This window comes from Moschus berezovskii, chromosome 2 (genome assembly GCF_049115385.1).
Source record: "Moschus berezovskii isolate FMDL1 chromosome 2, NW_MosBer_1.0, whole genome shotgun sequence".
Classification (NCBI taxonomy): Eukaryota; Metazoa; Chordata; class Mammalia; order Artiodactyla; family Moschidae; genus Moschus; species Moschus berezovskii.
The window spans coordinates 115,273,077-115,292,890 of NC_142461.1; the positions used below are offsets into that span (position 1 = coordinate 115,273,077).

The 19,814-nt window shown below is 40.4% G+C and overlaps 1 protein-coding gene across 5 annotated transcripts in view; it reads left to right on the plus strand.

The window, feature by feature from the left end:
• The window catches only part of RAPGEF4 (Rap guanine nucleotide exchange factor 4), a 330,927-nt gene that overhangs the window by 104,192 nt on the left and 206,921 nt on the right, over positions 1 to 19,814 (plus strand). The window contains exon 1 of one of the 5 annotated variants that reach the window (XM_088830118.1): positions 9,092 to 10,983. The exons of 3 other annotated variants lie outside the window; for them this stretch is intronic. In XM_088830118.1, coding sequence (XP_088686244.1) covers positions 10,966 to 10,983 — 18 coding nt within the window. In that variant the 5' untranslated portion in view covers positions 9,092 to 10,965. Of the gene's footprint in view, positions 1 to 9,091; positions 10,984 to 18,095; positions 19,145 to 19,814 lie in introns of those variants that run through there. One more of the 5 variants, XM_088830122.1, reaches the window with a different exon arrangement.

Here is a 19,814-nt window from a genome sequence, read left to right on the forward strand (position 1 = left end):
GGGTTGGGTCTACAGCTGGAAAGAGGATGAGACTGAGCATCCTTCTTCAAACTTTCTCTGACCTTGAATGAGGGTGATCTTTCTGGCCCTTCCAGACCTTCTGAACAGCAGTGAAAAACATCCCACTTTTCCTGACTTATGGAAATATACTCTCTGTACAATTAAAGATGTCATACCTGGGTGTAGACTTGACTTTTTGAAAGATGCGAATTGATAAATAGCAAACAATCTTGGCAACAAAACTTTTCCTAGCAGCTTTCTTCAGGTGCCCCAAACTGCTCATGTTTGGACATGTATGTCTGCATAAATAGGTGCAAAATATACCCATTTCTGCCTACCTGCACTGAGTTCTGCACCAGCAGTAACTGTCACTTCCAAGAGATATGCCAGAATAAGCTGAAAAGGGATGAGTCTCTATGCTTTGAGGTTGGTGCTTTGAAACCACCAGACATCACCTGGACGAAGGGTCAGTGGAATGGGCCCTTGGTTGTATTAATAGCTCTTTGTCACATGATGTCTCAAATGTGACACCAGGGTAAACTCACAGCCCCGGTCTTCCTTTCTGATGGGGTGATTAAACATGCTCTGTTTGGGAGTTGCCGGGTAGTTGAGAATAACAACACTGCTTTGGTAGGAAGGGTATTGTCCTGAGGTGTGGCATCCTTCTGACTTCCTCCCCCACCCCCAGCCCCAGTGGAGCACTTCCTGCTTCCCATCTGAATGATGAGTCATGCAAAGAGCTTGAGGACGTGACACAAGAGATCACTCAGGCTATAATTAGTTGAGTGGCATGTATGACAAATTGCTTTTGTGTGCACATATCTCGTCTAGGTAGAACCAGGAAATGCATGAAGGGCTGAAAATAGCTCATGGCTACATGGGAGTGTCTTTGATGCTAGTGCTTTCAACAGGCACAAGTGTCACATCAAAACAGCTGTGTTTCCTAGCATTCTCATTGCAGATCCAAAGATGTCAATGCTTCTTTCTATTTCTTACGATTTCTGACAACTGGGAAACATTTTGAGAGTTAGTACTGAGAGAGAGAGACTCATCAGGTGTTTGATGTATGCCTGAGATAGACTATGCATGAACTCCCATGGCACAGAAAACCATGTGGCCAGGAGAACTGTCATGTGAGAGAACTCTGTGGGTTATGGAAGGAAGATGGCTCGTGTGTATTACACTGTGTCCTTCTAGAACTTGAGCATTAGCATTAATTATATGTCAAGAACCATGGTAAGCGCCTCTATGTATTATTTTGTCTAATCCTAACTCTGACTTGAGGTAATAATAAACATAAGATTAGCTACATGACTAATGTTTACTGTGAGTTTGTCATTATGCTAAGTAGGCATCATATATATTATTGCCTCATTTAATCCTCCTAATAACCCTGGCAGGGATTATTAATCCATCTTATAAGTAAGAATCTGAGATTTGGAGAGATTAAGGAACATGCCTGAGCTTGAATGGCTAGTAAAGTGAAGAAGGCAGGATTTCAGCTAGTCTTATCTGACTTCATACCTCATGATTCGGGCTGTACTGTTTTTGTCTTACTGTCCTGTGATCAAACAATGTCAGCCACAAACCAACCAACCAGACAGACAAACCAATAAACAAACCAACCCCCAAAACCCCCCCAATTTCAACCCTGTTGAATGTATTGTATGTAAGAAAAATACTTATATTTACTCAGCAGCGGCCCAAATATGGTGTAGAGTTTCATTCTCACTGACATTTATGAAGAAACTGGAATCTATAACATCAAGTTAAATTCAACAGATATGAAGTGACTGCTGTGCTGGTCATGCTTCTTATAAGACCCTGGGTTGAAAAATCAAGAGATACTTAAAATCTAGAGATACTTTGTATAAGTTATCTGTTTTTATTTTAGCCTTTCCTGTTATTTCTTACACACATATCATTGGAAGGTCTTCCTTCTGTTTTCCTGAGAGATGAGATATGTTTATGTCTCCGTACGAATCATGATGTGAAAGACCATCCGCCTCAGAAGTGTCTTCCTCATTTCAACCTCAGCCCACTTTGTAGGGATCTCAAAGTCCTGGTTGGTCCATCTTACCAAGATGATCAAATAATCCAACCTCTAAATGCACTGGGAAATTAGAGTGAAAGATAACCTACCATTTTCCACCTTTGTTTTACCTGCAATGTGTTTTCATTCTAAAATGATTGACTTAGAGAAAATGAAGTAATATACCATTATATATCAGCTTTTGGTTATTTGATTTATGACCAAAAGGTAGAATCCTGAGGCAGCTTTGTCTACAGAATCTAATGCATGGTATAGAGCAAGTATTCAAACTTAAGGTCTTTCTGCACATGCTGGTGATGAGTACCATATTTAGTTTTACTGCCTGGATATGCCTTTTTTATTTTATCATAGGGTCGCCTTTGTTCTGGAGGTGATTCCAGAAGACTTTATATATACATTTTTAATATAATTTGGAGATACAGGACACCCCAAATACTTTCTCTGCCCTAGGCATTTTGTTCACACTTGTACAAATTTATCTCAAGTCTAGAAAGGTATGTCACATTTACCAAACACCCAGTCATTGGGGAGAACCAGGGGAAAGAATTGCATGAAACACACGCGTATTGGAGAAAACCAAACCCGATTTACTTGTACCTTATGTTGTTCTTTACTGCACTTATTTTTTCTTAGGCACAAACTAACCACAGCTCTCATATGTGGGCAATAAGCAAGACTGTCTCCTAACCCCTACCCTGATCCCCATACACCAAGCAGAGAAAAGCCCCTTTCTTGTGTAGAGTTCCATGCCCCACCCTCAACTTAGCAGCAACAAACGGAGAAGCTCCATTTATACTTTTACTTTTAATGAAAGAAATATACTGCGGATATTATTTGTGATAATTTAGAAAAATGGTTCAGCTTCCTTATAAAGCCAGGTCCTTGGTTTACTGACATTTGGGGCTTTAGTAGGAAACTTTATTTAGTCATTCGTAGAATATTGTTGAATATTTAGTAGGGTCACATCATCATTCAAATGACATCCTCCAGAAAATATGACATATTAAGTCTTATATATATACAAACACATATATATTTAAAACTTTAAAAATACTGACATTAAGGGAGACAATGGATGGACCAAGAAATGATGAAATAGTCAATGTCATATTTTCATTCTCTTAAGTGCTGAAAACCTACTTTTGGGGGGTTTTGTTTTATCTGTAACTCAAAGCTTTTGTAAAATCATACTTCCCCTATTGAAATCATTGAGCATGAGAAGAATTATGTTCAGATTATCCTTGGGTCCAAATTACCCATTATATGTCTTCCGTTCCATTAAGCCTCTGTGTTTGCTTGCTTTTTGTTTCTGCCTCTCTATTCCTATGAGAGCTGGTTCAGAGGTTCTGGGAAGGAGAGTATCTACTTCTGTGTCTTTAAAGAGTTTCCTCTAGGGAGGAAAGCTGTTCTCTTAACTGAGCATGCAAGTCTGGAAGGCAGAGGAGCACGTGGACCCTCACCTTGTAGTACAGATTAGTCTAATCAGCCTGGTTCGTACGTAGAACCGAGTCTACTTGATCTTTTGCATGATCCCTATTCTACCCATTTAATGATGAATCCTTTGGTTTTGGGGTCTTCTGTGCTGTTAGTTTTTTTTTGTGGACAATATTTTTATTGTCCGCTTTATCTTCTAGAATTCTGTGCAGTGTTGGAGTGATCTATTCAGTAATTTCCAAGTTTCAAAGACTGAGTGTTCCCAGCGATTGTTCATAACCAGCGATTGTCACATCATAGGCACTTAAAGTTTATTAAATAACAATTGTAAACACAGATACATATTTTAATCAAAATATTATTGTTCTTTTATAGGAAAGAAAATACAGTGGAAAAACACCAAGTGAGGTAGCCCTCTCCTTCCACCTTAGGGCCTTTCTTGGAGAAACTGCCTTGAGATGTCTTGATGGCTCTAGTGCATCCCCCTGTCTTTACAGTAGAGTAGATCCAGAAGCAGGTCCAAGGAGCTTATCAGGGTTTCCCCAAGGCCACCATGCTAGGCAGTGGCAGAGCCAAACCTGCTTTGGTATTTCGCCATTGCTTGCCTTAGAATACAAACATACACAAAATTTTGTATGTAATTTTAGGCATGAACTTCATGAAGCCCATCCAGTGACAACCATGGAGGGTACATGATCCCCAATTTAAGAAGTCCTGATACAGATCATATTTGACAGGAAACATTCTGCCTATCTCTAAACCCTCCCGTATTCTAATTCAGTTCAGTTCAGTCGCTCAGTCGTGTCCGACTTTCCGCGACCCCATGAATCACAGCACGCCAGGCCTCCCTGTCCATCACCAACTCCCGGAGTTCACTCAAACTCATGTCCACAGAGTCGGTGATGCCATCCAGCCATCTCATTCTCCGTCGTCCCCTTCTCCTCCCGCCCCCAACCTTAGAGTCTTTTCCAGTGAGTCAACTCGTCGCATGAGGTGGCCAAAGTATTGCAGTTTCAGCTTTAGCATCAGTCCCTCCAATGAACATCCAGGATTGATCTCCTTTAGAATGGACTGGTTGGATCTCCTTGCAGTATAAGGGACTCTCAAGAGTCCTCTCCAACACCACAGTTCAAAAGCATCGATTCTTCGGCGATCAGCCTTCTTCACAGTCCAACTCTCACATCCATACATGACCACGGGAAAAACCATTGCCTTGACTAGACGGACCTTGGTTGGCAAAGTAATGTCTCTGCTTTTTAATATACTATCAAGGTTGGTCATAACTTTCCTTCCAAGGAGCAAGCGTCTTTTAATTTCATGGCTGCAATCAGCATCTGCAGTGATTTTGGAGCCCAAAAAAACAGAGTCTGACACTGTTTCCACTGTTTTTCCATCTATTTCCCATGAAGTGATGGGACCAGATGCCATGATCTTTGTTTTCTGAATGTTGAGCTTCAAGCCAACCTTTTCACTCTCCTCTTTCACTTTCATCAAGAGGCTTTTGAGTTCCTCTTCACTTTCTGCCATAACGGTAGTGTCATCTGCATATCTGAGGTTATTGATATTTCTCCCAGCAATCTTGATTCCAGCTTGTGCTTCTTCCAGCCCAGCATTCCTCATGATGTACTCTGCATATAAGTTAAATAAGCAAGGTGACAATATACAACCTTGACATACACCTTTTCCTATTTGGAACCAGTCTGTTGTTCCATGTCCAGTTCTAACTGTATTCTAATTACGCTTGAGTAATTACATGGCCATAGAACATGGATAGTTACTGCCATTTCTCAAAACTCCCATATACAGTTTAATTATTAACAAAGGAACAGTTCCCAAAGAGATGTATAAATCGACACCAACTTGGCTGAAAACACACGCATATACTCACTCCTGAACTTAAATTGTTAATTTAAAAAGCATCTACTTTACTCAGTAGAAAAGCAGTTTAAAGTCTTGAAAAGTTTGAATTTCCTACTGTTACCTGATCCTCCATTTAAAGATAATTTTTATTGTATTTTTTCCTATTTTTTAATATTAAACGTGTGTCATGATATATGTAAGTACCTACTATGTGCATTTTACTCTGGAGACTAGAAAATTATCCATTGATATATATATAGAGAGAGAGAGAAAGAGAGAGAGACCTCCTATTATGTGTAAGGTATTCTGGTAAGTGATAGGAAAGTGTTCTCAATAAACATAGGCATGGTCTTCTCTTTCAAGGAGATGATGGTCCATTATGGTAGGTCTTTATTGAGTGCTGTTCAAGCTTCAAGCAAGAGAGAGACAGAGATCATTTGGGGTGAGTTTAAGCTCATGAACAAGGTGAGATCTGTACTGAGTTTTTGAAAGCCAGGTAGGATTTGATAAAGCCAAAAAGGAGGGGAGGGCATTTTAGTCTATTCTGGTTACCTGTTGCTACATAACAAACCACCCCAACATAATCACTTAAAACAATCATACTCTTTTTCTTTTGCTCATGAATCTAAAACTTGGATCAGGCATAGTGGGTAGCTGGGCAGGGAGATGGGAGAGAACAGTTTGTTTCTGCTCCATGTAGGATCGTCTGGGGCAGTTCAGAGGATGGTTGGGGGCTGGAATCAACTGAAGACTGCATGTCTATGAGCTGATGCTGGTTTGTCAGCTGGGATGAACTGGTGCTTATGACCAGAGCCCCTACACATGGCCTTTCCTCTTAGCATGAAGTCTGGGTAAAAAGAGCTAGTACCCTAAGAGAGCCAGGCAGAAGTGCCTTCAGTTTGATGACCTACCTTGTTAAGTCGTCCGTTGCCACTTTGATCTTAGTTACAAGTGCACCCAGATTCAAGTGGAGGGAATATAGACTCAGCCTTTGACACGTTAAAGTCGCAGTATGGGAAAAGTAAATGGGATGGAGGTACTGTGGTGACTATTTTGTAGAATTGTCTGCACCCAGGTCATGGCAATATATAGGGCTAAAGTTGCAGAGGTGGTTAAGTTAAAGGCATTTGAGGATTATTTTGGGTGGAGCAGAGAATTTGTGGATAGGAACGTGGGCAAGAATCTAAACAAGTCTGGAATTTGGACTTGATCCCTTGGACACTGAGGAGTCTTTAGAGTTTTTATGTCAACACAGTGATTATGAATGAGAAGGACCTGACTGAAAAGTGCAGGATGGTTTGAGGGGGAGGCTGGATGTGGTCTGTGAATTGGGAATTTATGACAGTGGTCTCACATGCCAGGATAAGGCCTTACAAGGGTGACTGTAGACTAGAAAAAGGTGACAGGTATGAGAGGCATGGCCATGGAATATAGGATGTAAAATATGATTAGATAAGAGGAGTAAGGGAAAAGAATAAGACAGGGGTCACGTCACTCTTTTGAGCTAAATAAAAATGTAGACTCAACTCTCAAGGACAGGAGGTCATTTTTTGTCTCTATTTATCCCACTTAGCATGATTCCATTGCAGGCATTTCATATGTTTGAGATTGTGGCCCTGAATACCCATTTTATAGATGAGAATACTGATGCTCAGAAAATTACCCAAGGCTCCCACAGGAGGATCTCTCTTCTGGCTAAAACATTGAGACCTTCTCTGTGACCACCAGCATGAAATGTTTGCAGAAATAGACCTTGCTCTGACATCAACTGGTTGGTTAGCTTATCTCTGATGGCTGCTAGTATTTTTGCCATTAGCTTGTAAATCCTTTTCAGTCAGGGTCAGTGTGGCATCTTTAAGATTTAATGCACTTGGTATAAATGTAAGGCAGAAACTTTCATGCACACTCTTTAAGTTAGGTTGTATCTTATGGTTAGTCATGCACTGCCAGGACAGTCGGGTGCCCTGTGTGTGCCCAGTGCCCTGGGAGCTCGGAGCAGGCACAGTCTACCAAGGCCTGGGTGGAGGTGGCCTCGCTCTGTCCCCTCCTGGAAACCTCATCTTGATGACCTGACCTGAAGCAGAGGCCGGGTTAAATCTCTTACACCTGTAGATGGTTTGCAGGTGCCACCTGGGAGTGTGGGTCCTAGCGGGGAAGGGCACTCAGGCAGTGAGGACAGGCTTCCGTCGCCAGTTTGTCCACTGTGTGGGCAGGCTCTGGTCAACGTGGGAGGGAAATTACTCCTTTGTTTCTGACCTCCTCCCATGTGCTTCCTTCGTCTCCTCCTCCTCACCGTGAATCAGCTGTGTGCTTCTCAAGCATGAGATTCAATTACTTTTATTGTTGGGTTTGGCTGTGATTATCTTTAATGGTCAGAAAATTATCCAGTATGTAAAAAACACAATTTAAACATTCAGCCACATTGTGTTCCTGTGATTTTTGGCTGGCAGTAAGGATTTCTTCTGAGGAGGTCTTTTAGACATTTGGCGTTTAGTACTTGCTCTCCAAATACTGTTTCACAACTGGAAACCCGAAAGGTTGTTTTTTTTTTTTTCCTAGTTCATTCAATACCAGGCATATTTTAAGGAATTCTAAAATGAGAGCATCAGTTTAATGTCATCTTTGAGGTAGAAAATATTTTACAGCTGAACATTCTTACTTCCTAAGTACAGCAATTAAATACGTGAATCCTGAGCATGTTCAGACCCTGGTTCTAGCTCTAAATCAGTGGGTATCCTTGAGCAACTGACTAAATTCTTTAGCAACCGTCATCCTATTGGGGAAAAAGGAAAGAATGTTTTAACACACTCTTCAGCTTGTCTGATAGAGATACTGAGGCCAATGATTGAAAGAAGTAATTCAGTTATTATCATTGATCCCAGCAAACTAGGACATTTGCCATAGGAACCACATGGAAGTGATCCCAGGAGAGGCTGGCTTTTGGGTTCTGTGGAAAGAGGCAGCCCTGGAGCCTTGTGGACCTGCAGAATTTTTGACTGAGCAGCAGGTATTTCATAATATGTTGTGGTTAAATTCATGCCAGGAGGAGTCACTGCCTCCTACACTTTCAGGGAGTCTAGAAGCCTCAGTAGCAGCACTTAATGAGATGGTCTGACAGCTCTGGGACCGTCCCTTCGTATGTTGTTTTGAATGATGCCAGCCAGTTTCAAGTGGGCAGGATTAAAATGCAAACCAAGCCCAGGTTTTTGTTTTTAATTAATGTCTGATGTTTGCCAACCAGGGGAAAAAATGAGGAGAGCATGCAGCAAACAAATTGCTGAGAGCTATATTGTCACCTGGACTAAGACATCCTGACATGAGGTGGCTGGGGACAGCAGCTGGCCCCCCTGTGGCTACTGGGGAATGCATTTGGCAGATGGAAAGGAAATGTGAAAATGTTCCTCAAACATGGCCTTTAAAAAAAAAAAAAGTAGATTTTTAAAAAATTGTGGTAAAATACACATAACATGAAATTTACCACTTTAACCATTTGAAGGGTGCAATTCAGTGGCATTAAGTACATTTATAATATGTTGCAACCATCACCACTATCTGGTTCCAGAACTGATTCAACACCTCATAAGGAAACCATTCCCATTAAGCAGTCACTTCCCATCCCCACTCCCTCCTGTCCTGGAGCCACTAATCTGCTCTGTGTCTACAAGCAGACTTTTTAGGAAGGGGGATGGAAGGCCCTGAGGGTGGGAATGAGCAGATGGGGTGGGGGTTCTTTCAAATCTGGGCTTTTGTGTTTTTGCAAACATGTAGCAGGAAATGCAACCCACTCCAGTGTTCTTGCCTGGAGAATCCCAGGGATGAGGGAGCCTGGTGGGCTGCCGTCTATGGGGTCACACACAGTCGGACACGACTGAAGTGACAGCAGCAGCAGCAGCAGCAGCCCCCTTCACACCAGCCTGAGTATAAATGTATAACTTATGACTCCTCTTAGAAAACTTTTAAACAACTTTGAGGTATATTTATTGTATCACAGAATCCACCCATTTCAAGTGTACAGTTCAGTTAGTCTGTGTCCAGGGTGGTACATAGTCACCACAGTCCAGTTTTAGAACAGTTTTATCCTTCTGGTAAGAACCCTCATACCTAGTTATCGTTAACCTCGTTCTACCCCCAGCCCCAGGCACCACTGGTCTACTTTCTCTCTCTCTCTAAAATTGCCTTTTCAGGGTGTTTATCCTCAGTGGTACCATATTCCATGTGGCCTCTGTGTCTGGCTACTTTCTCTGAGAGTGAAGCTTTTAAAATTCATCCAGGGTGTAGTATGTGTCAGTAGTTCTTTTTTATTTCCAAATAATATTTCATTGACTGGATCCACAACATCATATCTATCCATTCCACCTGCAAACATTGCATGGGCCCAGCACACTTCCTCTGTGGAGATATTTTAAAAATAAGTCTTTTATCTATGAATTCTAGAGGGGTGGATTATCAGATGACCTCTGAGAGCCTCACTAGCCAAGATTCTGTCCCCAAATGTCCCAGGGGCAGGTCCAGACTCTTAGATCATTCATTTATTCAGCAAACATTTCCTGAGCCCTCACAGCACACCAAGCCCCCAGCACTCTTGGAGTTTCTGCTCTAACTCGAGAGACAAAGCTCTTTCACGCCATGCACTGCTCCCCTTCTGGTGGGTTGAAGGGGTGGACACGTTCCAACGGGACTGAAGCTCGGTCACAGGCGGTTCCCTCTGCTCCCTTCCCTGAGAGTCTTGCTCCTCAGATGCGAGCATTCCATCCTCTTTCCAGCACGCTATTTTGTAATTCTTATTTGTGTGTCTCTCCTGTCTGTGGAATATGGGCAGCTTGAGAACAGCAACGATGTCTTGCTCTGTGCTGTGAGCACAGTGTAGGGCCCGACGCATTGACAGTGGAAGAAAGAACGTGAAGTCGCTCAGTCGTGTCCGACTCTGTGCAACCCTGTGGACTGTAGCCTACCAGGCTCCTCTGACCACGGGATTCTCCAGGCAAGAGTACTGGAGTGGGTTGCCATATCCTTCTCCAGGGGATCTTCCCGACCCAGGGATCGAACCCGGGTCTCCCGCATTGCAGGCAGACATTTTACCATCTGAGCCACCAGGGAAGCCATGTTGACAGTGCCTGGTGGTTATTGGATGAATGAATCCCGCTTTGGCCAGGGGTGGGATCAGATGGGAGGAAAGGCCTCAGGTCAGTTCATGGCTGCCTCTCCAGAGAGAAGGCACAAGTCCAGAAGAGAAAATGGAGTAGCCTGGAATTCTCCCTGCTCCTTGGAACACAGGCTTGACATCAACTCCTTCCCATGGTCATGAGTATTATAATAGGACACCTAGGGTCCCCCTGAGGGCAGACTATTTAGGGAGACTGTGAGAATGGTCTTGTGGGGCAGGTGACTGGATCCAGGTGCCAGAGGCAGTGACTTGGAATGAGTTCCTCAGGCCCCTCCCTTCTGTGTCCCGCCACCACCCGCTCCTACTTGTAGCTTCTTCCTTGATGATTGCCCTGGGTCACCCGGCCTGACCAGAAAGCCAGGAGCGGAGAGGATGGGACTCAGCTTGTGTGTTCCTGAGGAACACTGGGCTGGAAGAGTGAAGACCCAGGAGGCTAAACCAGGAGAGGTGCTTCATGTGGAGAAGAAAACAGGTGGTTCTGTGAGGGCTTTTCTGTTTGCCAGTGCTGGTGGCTGGGGTCTAATCAGAGTCCCATTACAGGTACTGGGACAAAGCATTAAAGAGAGAAGTGATGTACTTATGTCTAGTCTCAGAGAAGACTTGAAGCTTTCAAAATAGTCTGTAATTATTATATTGTTCTGTAGGAGCAAATACACAAGTATAGTCTACTTTAGTAGGACCATGTTTTAGCCTTGTCCGTCTCAGGATAGTTCTGGAGATTTTCCTCCCTCTCTAGGCACCTTTATTTCCATGTTTATCGATTGGGGCCCATTGGTTTGCTCCATCATACGCATGTATGTTTGGTTGGTGGCTAGCATAGCTGTGGAGGCTCTCCTGTGGGTCACCATGTTCCCCTAACCCCTAGGAAGGACTCTTAATCCGTGTGGGCTACAATCTGCTGGTTTCCCTTTCTTAATGGTAGAAAAAATTTGAGATGCTAGTTGGAGAGAAATTACCTTAGGTTTGGCTTGGTTCTAATTTTGCTTAGCATCCTTACCATTTAAAATACATTAGTGCTTGAGGCACCCCAAATGCATTATATCAATACTAAATTCATGCACAGAAATACTTCTCTGTGAACTCGTTCCAATGAGAATACAGTTATACCTGGTCCTAATCTGGTGAATCAAAAAGCAGAGCGTACATTAGTTTTTTTTCCCTTCTTGGCACTTTGCCTTTTAATTCACACAGGATGCCTTCTGTTGGGTTAGTAGTTTCATTTTAGTATAGAAATCAAGTTTAATTAAAGCTTACTTGCCATTTAAAATAATAATTTGTTTGACTTAGCATTCTTAATTACCCCAAGTAAATTGCCTATAGAGGCTCACCTAATTCATTTGTTTGCTCAAATTATTACTGTCATTTGCATATTTTGAACGACACCACTTTAATGAAACACCAGGGTGGAGTCAGGGCAGATGATACTTTCTGTGGCAAATGCTAAGGAGATGATCTTTCTGTCCTAGTCTGTTTGTTCAGCTGGAAGGTTTTTATTATCCTACTGAATTTTCACAAAAGACCAAAGTTTTTAAAAGCTTTTGTGTTGGAAAATCATTAGTAGTGAAGTGTCTGGGAGTGGGGCAGGTGGTAATATAATAAATGTGAGTAACATTCTTGTCTAGCCAGGGGCTGCTACGTATGTATCCTCATTTAGCTTCTTACAGCGCACATAGGTATTCATCTCCTTAATCCCAAGATGTATTCCTGCAGATGTGAGGGTACACGTAAAGGAATCATATTTCTAATGTATTTGAGGAACTTACAATAATTTGTTGGAAAGCTTGTCTGCTATTAGTGGAAAAATGTGATGTTGAATCCAGGCAACAGTTTTATTATTCTGTGATTATTATAGCCAGAAATCAATGTTAATAAATAACCACCTCTAGGAGAGGTTTTAGAGAACTTGTCTTGATAAATAGTAAGAAAGATTTCTTATAGCCTATCCATTATTTTAGATCTTACATATGGATTTTTATGTATGTAAAAGCCATGAGTGCTCTTGTGCCAGTTCTTTGGGAGTTTTTCTTTTAGTGGAGAGGAATGAGGGATACCTTTATGGTTCTGGACAGGTTTGCAAGGCAATTTGATTAAATCAGTCTCAGATTTATTGATTCTAAGTAATTCCAGAACCTAATCATTGGTTTACCTCTTCAACTTTAGAAACTGATTTATAGCTCCCACTACAGAGAAAAAAAACAACAACAATATGATAGATCATAGTAGTACACATTAATTTCAATTTCTCCAGGTTTCCTATTGCCTGACCAAAATGTGGAAAACATTCTAACAAGAGACCTTCATTAGTGTTAGTTATATACTAAAAGCATCTCTGAATGATGTGGCCAGAAAGCACATCTCAAATAGGAAACCTTCCCTCTTCTGTACTAATGGATTATTTGTAGAGAAAGTGTATATGCATCTTGTGGAACACTGGTAATGAAAGTAGATGAAGAGCAGTCACTTTTTGGTGTTTGCAGTCCAGTTTGAAGGTCTCTGATAAAGGCAGGAAGATGACTCTCTTCTGCTCCTGGTCAAACCTACATCCTAGTATATACTCTGTTTATGAAGGCACAGCCCCTGGTCCAGCACCAATAGGACCTTTTAGACCCTTTCTCCATCATCATAAAAAGGATGCTACCCTGGGGCTCAAGAGACCTGCTGTGTTCACTCAGTAACCCCGCGATCTTGAGCAAGTTATGTCTGTAGACTTCTGTTTCCTTACCTGGAGAGTGGTTGGATGTCTGTGGATGAATTAAACATTTCTGACTCAATGGACATGAGTTTGAGTGAACTCCGGGAGTTGGTGATGGACAGGGAGGCCTGGCGTGCTGTGGTTCACGGGGTCGCAAGGAGTTGGACACGACTGAGCGACTGAACTGAACTGAAGGTCATTGTGCTTAAAATTCTGTACCTCTTGAAGTGATGGGTTGTCTCTGATCTGGATTCGTCTCCGTGATTGCCACGCATTCAGGAATAGGAGTAGGGGAAACCAGTTCCTGGACTGGTTCGGAAGTCAGAAAGCGTGAATTAGGGTCAAGTGGGCTCGCAGGGGCATCAGGACCTTCACTGTCTCAGTGTTCTCTGTTCTAATGAGCCCACCTGTGAAGACAGGCGGAAACTTTGACCTGACCAGGGTTTTTAATTCATCCCCATCAAGTGGGATGCTGGGAGGGACTTTAGGGGCAAAAACATCTGGAATATGCTCTTGATGTCTAAAGTAAAACTACCTTTAAAGAACACAAAGGAAGCTTCCTTTTCACCTTACTTAGGAAACACTCTAAGCATTTTGCTTTTAAGTGTTAATGCATTTTTTGCTTCTGTAAGGGATTTATTTTTTTAATTACAAAGTAAAAATATCAATATTTTAAAAAATTCAAACTATGCCAAAGATATTAAGTAAAAAATTAAAGTCCTTCCTGCTCCCACTATCTAGGGCTCTCTACTACTAATTAACACTTTTATTTGGGTATTTCCAGAAATTTTTCTATGTACATTTCAATGCAGTTATCATATTTGCATATCTTTTGCATTGAAAATTAAGTTATAGTGTAAATATACTATTATACGAACTGCCTTTTTTTCACTTCATGTTTTTCATGGATATTCTCTCAGGAGAGGACTTACATAGGTCACATTAAGTTGTTTGCTCATTAGATGCAACTGGATTAGTTTATATAATTTTATATACATAATAGATCACATATAAAATTGTAACTCTGTAGACAGTAACAAACTGTAACTCTGTAACAAACTAACAAACAGTTTGACCTCCATAACGAACTTCATCTTCCTGTTTTAGGAATGCCAGAACTGACCATTCTCTAGGCCTCCCAAGTATTATTTGCCCTGAACCCTTTCATAACCTTGGAGAAGGAAATGTCAACCCACTCAAGTATTCTTGCCTAGAGACTTCTATGGATGAGGAGCCTGGTGGGCTACAGTCCATGAGGTTGCAAACAGTCGGACACGACTGAGTGACTAACATTTTCATAACCTGGGCCACCGACCAAAAAAAATCTCGTTCCTTAAAGTCGCCTCTCTTTAAGCTATTCTGACAAATAAATCTGTACTCGTTGTCAATAAGCTAATATGTAACACTCCCAGATTTTATATTTAGATGTATTTTTAAAAAATTTTTAATGCATATATAGTGCTTACTAGGTGTCAGGCACAGTTCTGAATTTAAAATTTAAATTCATTTGATTCTTATAACAACTCTATGAGATAGGTACTATTAACCAATTTCAGATTTCTTAATGATTTTTCTGTGAGGGCTTCCCTGCAGGTAAAGAATCTGCCTGCAGTGAGGAGATGCAGGAGACTTGGGTTCGATCCCTGGATCAGGAAGAACCCTGGGTCGGGAAGATCCCCTGAGGAGGAAATGGCAACCCACTCTGGTATTCTTGCCTGGGAAATCCCATGGACAGAGGAGCCTGATGGGCTACAAAGGGTCACAAACAATCAGATATGACTAGAAACAAATGTGTAATCTGCAAACAATGGAAACCTTCATTGTCTAAGAAGTTTTTGCCCGATACAGAATTCTAGCTTGACAGTTGTTTTTTCCCTGTTGGTGCTTTAAAGGTTTCACTACGTTATCTTCTAGCCTCCATTACTTGTGATGAAAAATTAGTATTGTTTTCTCCTTTTCATACCATTTTCCCAGGGTTGCTTTCAAGATTTTCTCTTTGACTTTGAATTTTAGCAGTTTGAATATGATATACCTTGGCATGAGTTTTTACTTTGTTTTGTTTTTTATTTATTCTATTTGCAGATTACAAGAATTTTTGAATTTGCAAACTTCTGTTGTTTTTTAAACCGAATCTTGGCAAAATTGGATTATTTCTTCAAAAGTTTTTTTCTTGCTCATTCTTTCCTCTACAATTTTTCTGGAATTTCAGTTAGATTGTGAAGTTTTATTCATTTTTAAAGTTTTTTTCCTCTTCAAATTGGATAATGTATATTTTTCTGTCTTCAAGTTCACGGATACTTATTACTTTCCTCTGTTTGTTAGGTCTATCCAGTGAAATTTTTTTCAGATATTGTATCTTTTAGTTATCAAATTTTTAATTAGTTCTTTTTTTTTTATTTTACTTTTCTCTGCCGTAAATTTAAAAATATTCTTTATCACGTTTATAATAACAGATTTAAACTCTGTTTGCTGATTCCAATATCTTTATCATCTTAGAGTTGGTCTCTATGAATTACCATTACTTTTGAGGATGGGTTACATTTTTCTGATTTTTTGCATAACTCGTAATTTTGGAATGTATTGTGGACATTGTGAATGGAATGTTATAGAGCTTCTGAATTTGGTTATATGCCCATCAAGTGTATTAATTTTTAAATTTTAACATGTAATTAACTTGATGGAATTTGAATTCCAAGTTCCAAATATGTCTTCCCTGTGACAGACAGCAGCAGAATCTGGTTAGTTCTTTTCACCTTAGCTTGGCTACTTGAAATCTATTCCACATATGTATAGTATTGGCATCAGCTGTAAATTTTATCAGATTTTATATATTGAATTTGGAGCTTCCTTTTTCTCTGTATTTCTTCCTTCATTTTGTCAGCTTCTGTCTTCTCTCTGAAATCTATCCTCTGACTCCCCAACCAGTGAGATGGCAAGTTCCTACCTGAGATATAGCCATCCTGCAGAACTGACCAACTAGGCCCGCACTTAGTTGTAAAGCAGTTTTTTAAAAAATGGGTAATTTATGGAGAACCATTCTTCCAAGTGTCAACTTCCCATGAGTTTCTGCCTGCTCATGGTCACTCTCCAGTGCCTTCAAATAGTTGTTGTTTTTAATATTTTATTTGGAGTTTATAATTGTTATAAACTGAGCAGGTGTTACATTCATGACCAGAAGCAGAACTCTCATTACCCCACTTTACAGATGAATTTAACATGCCCATGCTACAGTAAGTTTAAGTATCTTACCTAAGATCATACAGGTGGTAAATGGCAGAGCTGTGAGTTGAACACAGTAGTTTGGTTCAGACTTAGAATTTCTTCCACGGGGAGGTTTTAATAGTATAAATTATTTGAACAGTGGCGAGAAGCATAGGACATATTGTGGGATTCATGGGGCTTTGTGGTGTCAATTCCTAACACACTGGACTATGTCAAGATTTTGTTACTGGATGCTTCATATGTCTTTGGGACTTTGCATTATTTTATGTATGAACTTACATACAAGTTGCATGAAAGGATCATGTTGCTCTTGGTTAACTGCAAGGTAGATCTTCAGGTTATGAAAAAGCCCATATTTTCATGGTTCTGTGTTATTGGGTTCCTTGGCCATCTTATTTAGAAACTGTGGAAGTTTATCATATAGTTGTTTTTGTGACAAAAATAAAGAGAACTTTTGAAGGAGAGGAATATCAACAGTAATGTAATGAAAATCTAGAAATTATTTAGGAAGAAACTCATAAGCACAGTCATGGAATAGTTGATTTTAAAAAATGTAAGTCTAATTTAGCTCATGTGGGCCACAGACCTTGGAAGCATAAGAACACCAGGCTTGAGCAATGCTTATTTTGGAGCTGCTGCTTCTTAACTGTTTCCCCTGTCTCCTCTAGCCTAAGTCACCTTCAGTTAACATTCATCCAATGTTTAATTTCATCTTATTCTTTTTACTCTTGATTTTATCTTCACTCTGCATTTTTGAGTCTGACTTGCTTCATATTGATTTTGTCATAGTTTATAAGCTGACATGTGAACTAATGAGATCTTATTCATGTATGTTACTTTCAAACTAAAAGAAAAGGCCTATATGTTTGCTTTTGGAATTCTCTCAGCATTCCATACTGCTGCTCGGATACCATGCTCAGAGCTGACTGGTCAGTAAAGAGCAGGGGTTCAATACTTGATTGATTGATGGTTCTGAATCCCAGCCAGTCAGTTCTGGGAAGGTGGGCTTATCTTCCAAGTGAAATAAAACTGAGTCCTTGAAGGCCGTGATAAAGATTTTGGCTTTCATCCTAAGAATAACGGGAAGCTATGCAAAGTTTTAAACAACTGAGTGACAAGCCCAAATTTAAAATTTTAAATCATTACCCTGGATGTTTGTGGAACAGATCAGTATAAACAAGTTCTAGAGTGTAGAAATTCATATAAATGTGAAAAATTTAACCCAGAGATACAATCTAGAACTGATACTCTGGATAATCTTCAGGGAACCCTCCTGAGTGTGCTGTCTTGACTGCAATTCTGAGAAGAGCTGGGAAGCAGAAAGTTCAAGATTAAAGTATTTTTTGAAGGGGTTGGAGGGGACACAAGGGCCCAGAATATGAGTATTTTGCGTTTCTGACAAGAGACATAGTTTTAATAATGAAAAATCGAAGTAATGCAAATATCAAGGAACTAGAGAATTTAATATTCTAAATCTATGAAAAGTGGCAAGTCTATATTATATATCTGTGTCATAGTTTATTAATTTTCAAAAACAAAATAAAAAATGCAGTATACATGTTTCAAATTATTAAAACAACGTTTTAGCAAAATACCCAGAAATAAAGATGAAACTTCCTATAGTTACCCACAAATGCTGCTGCCTAACAGCTGTTAAAGAAGTTTTGTTGCTTCAAATGTGAAAACAAACTAGTAGTATTCCAGTAATTGTTGGAAACCTAGGTTAAAAGCATTGAGGTGCTGCTGAGATGGCAACATTTTTAAGAGATCAAAAACTTTCATATGAAAATTTATTGATATGGTTCCTCTTCCCAAACATTTGTGGAGCTGGAGAAAATTTTAAATGTATCTTATAGGAACTGACAACTCCTTAATTAAGTAGAGCATTTTGCTCCTGCTTCAGCTAGTTTGTTGATAGAAAGTTATAACAAGGTTAATAATTTGTTTGATTTTTTCCCTTCCATTTTTTATAGGACTTTATGCTTCTTGTGTTCAACTTGCTAAATCATAGCACTCATATTCCACATTAAATTGAACATTGAAGCATGTATAAAATAAACATCAGTGGGGATAGAAAGAGATTTCTCAGGGGAAAAAAAAGTCATGGAAAGGTGTGCTGCACCCTGCGCAGTAAGTGGAGGATCAGGTTACTGTGTTGTTGTAAATAGTGTCAGTTCTCTGTTCTTGACTGAAAAACCAGCAAATGACAGCTTTCTCTAGTAATTCCTGAGGCCATCTGCCCCGTTTTAGAGAATAAGTCATAAGTAAACCTCTGAACTAAGACAGTCTCGCTGGTCCTCTCCTTTTGCAATTGTCTTCCAGTCTCAATGGGATACTGAAGAGGAGGCTCCATAGAATAAACAGTGGAATCCTTGTCCGGGAATGACTGCTTGGCAATTGTTTCATGGAAAACAGGGAGGGGTGGGGGACAACAACCCTTTTCTGCTCACTGGCTCTTTAATTTAGATTACCAATGATAAAGCCCGGGCTACGGCTAAAGAAAGGTAGGATGCAGACGCAGGAACATTAGTGCTAATATGCTGCAGAAAGACGAGATAAATCAGCCCAGCTCTCATGCATCACTGAGGGAGAAGCTGATTGCAACTTGACCATGTGCCTGAGTAGTCCCCTCAGTGAGAAGAGCAGAACATGGATTAAACAAATCTAGAATGTACCTTTAGGGGCTCCTGCCGAGCTGGACCTGGGAGGAGAGTCTGGTGTAAGTTTCAGCTTGTTTTATCCACGTATTTGCCAGTGTGTTCCCACGCAGGGAGCTTGTTTCTCTTTCTCTGTTTTCATGGAAGCCTCAAGCATGTTTATTTACAGTCCTAGACTTCATTTTGTATAAATGGAATACCAACCTAATAAAGTTCTTAACAGAGAACAGTTTAGCCCAGGCTTTATCCAGAAGAGAAATGTGAAAAGGTGATGTGATCATTACTGTCTATAGGAAGCCTGTGGGTGAGTTTTTGGGGTTTTGGTTTTGGTTTTGTGGGGAGGTGAGGGCTAGAGGGATAGATTTTAAACTGAAAACTCAGTTCTTTTGCCATTCATTTGAAAAGACGGATTGGTAACCCAGCTTTTCACTCCTCCTGTGGTCTTTTGTTTTGAAAAACTGTAATATGTAAACCAGACTGCTTGAAACGCATTATATTTTTATGACTGGGATGTTTGTATTGTTTCATATCTGTTATTAGACAAAATAATCATAAAGGGTGTTTTCTATGGACCTTTTTATGTTCCAAAATTAAGTACAGATGGTAATTTCCAGCAGTTTTAAAAATTTGTCAATTATTTAATTTAGCATCACTTAAGCATCTGCACAGGGAGAGAGCTGAGATAGTGCAGAAACTGAATAAGCATTGATTGCTCGTCTGAATCGCATCTTG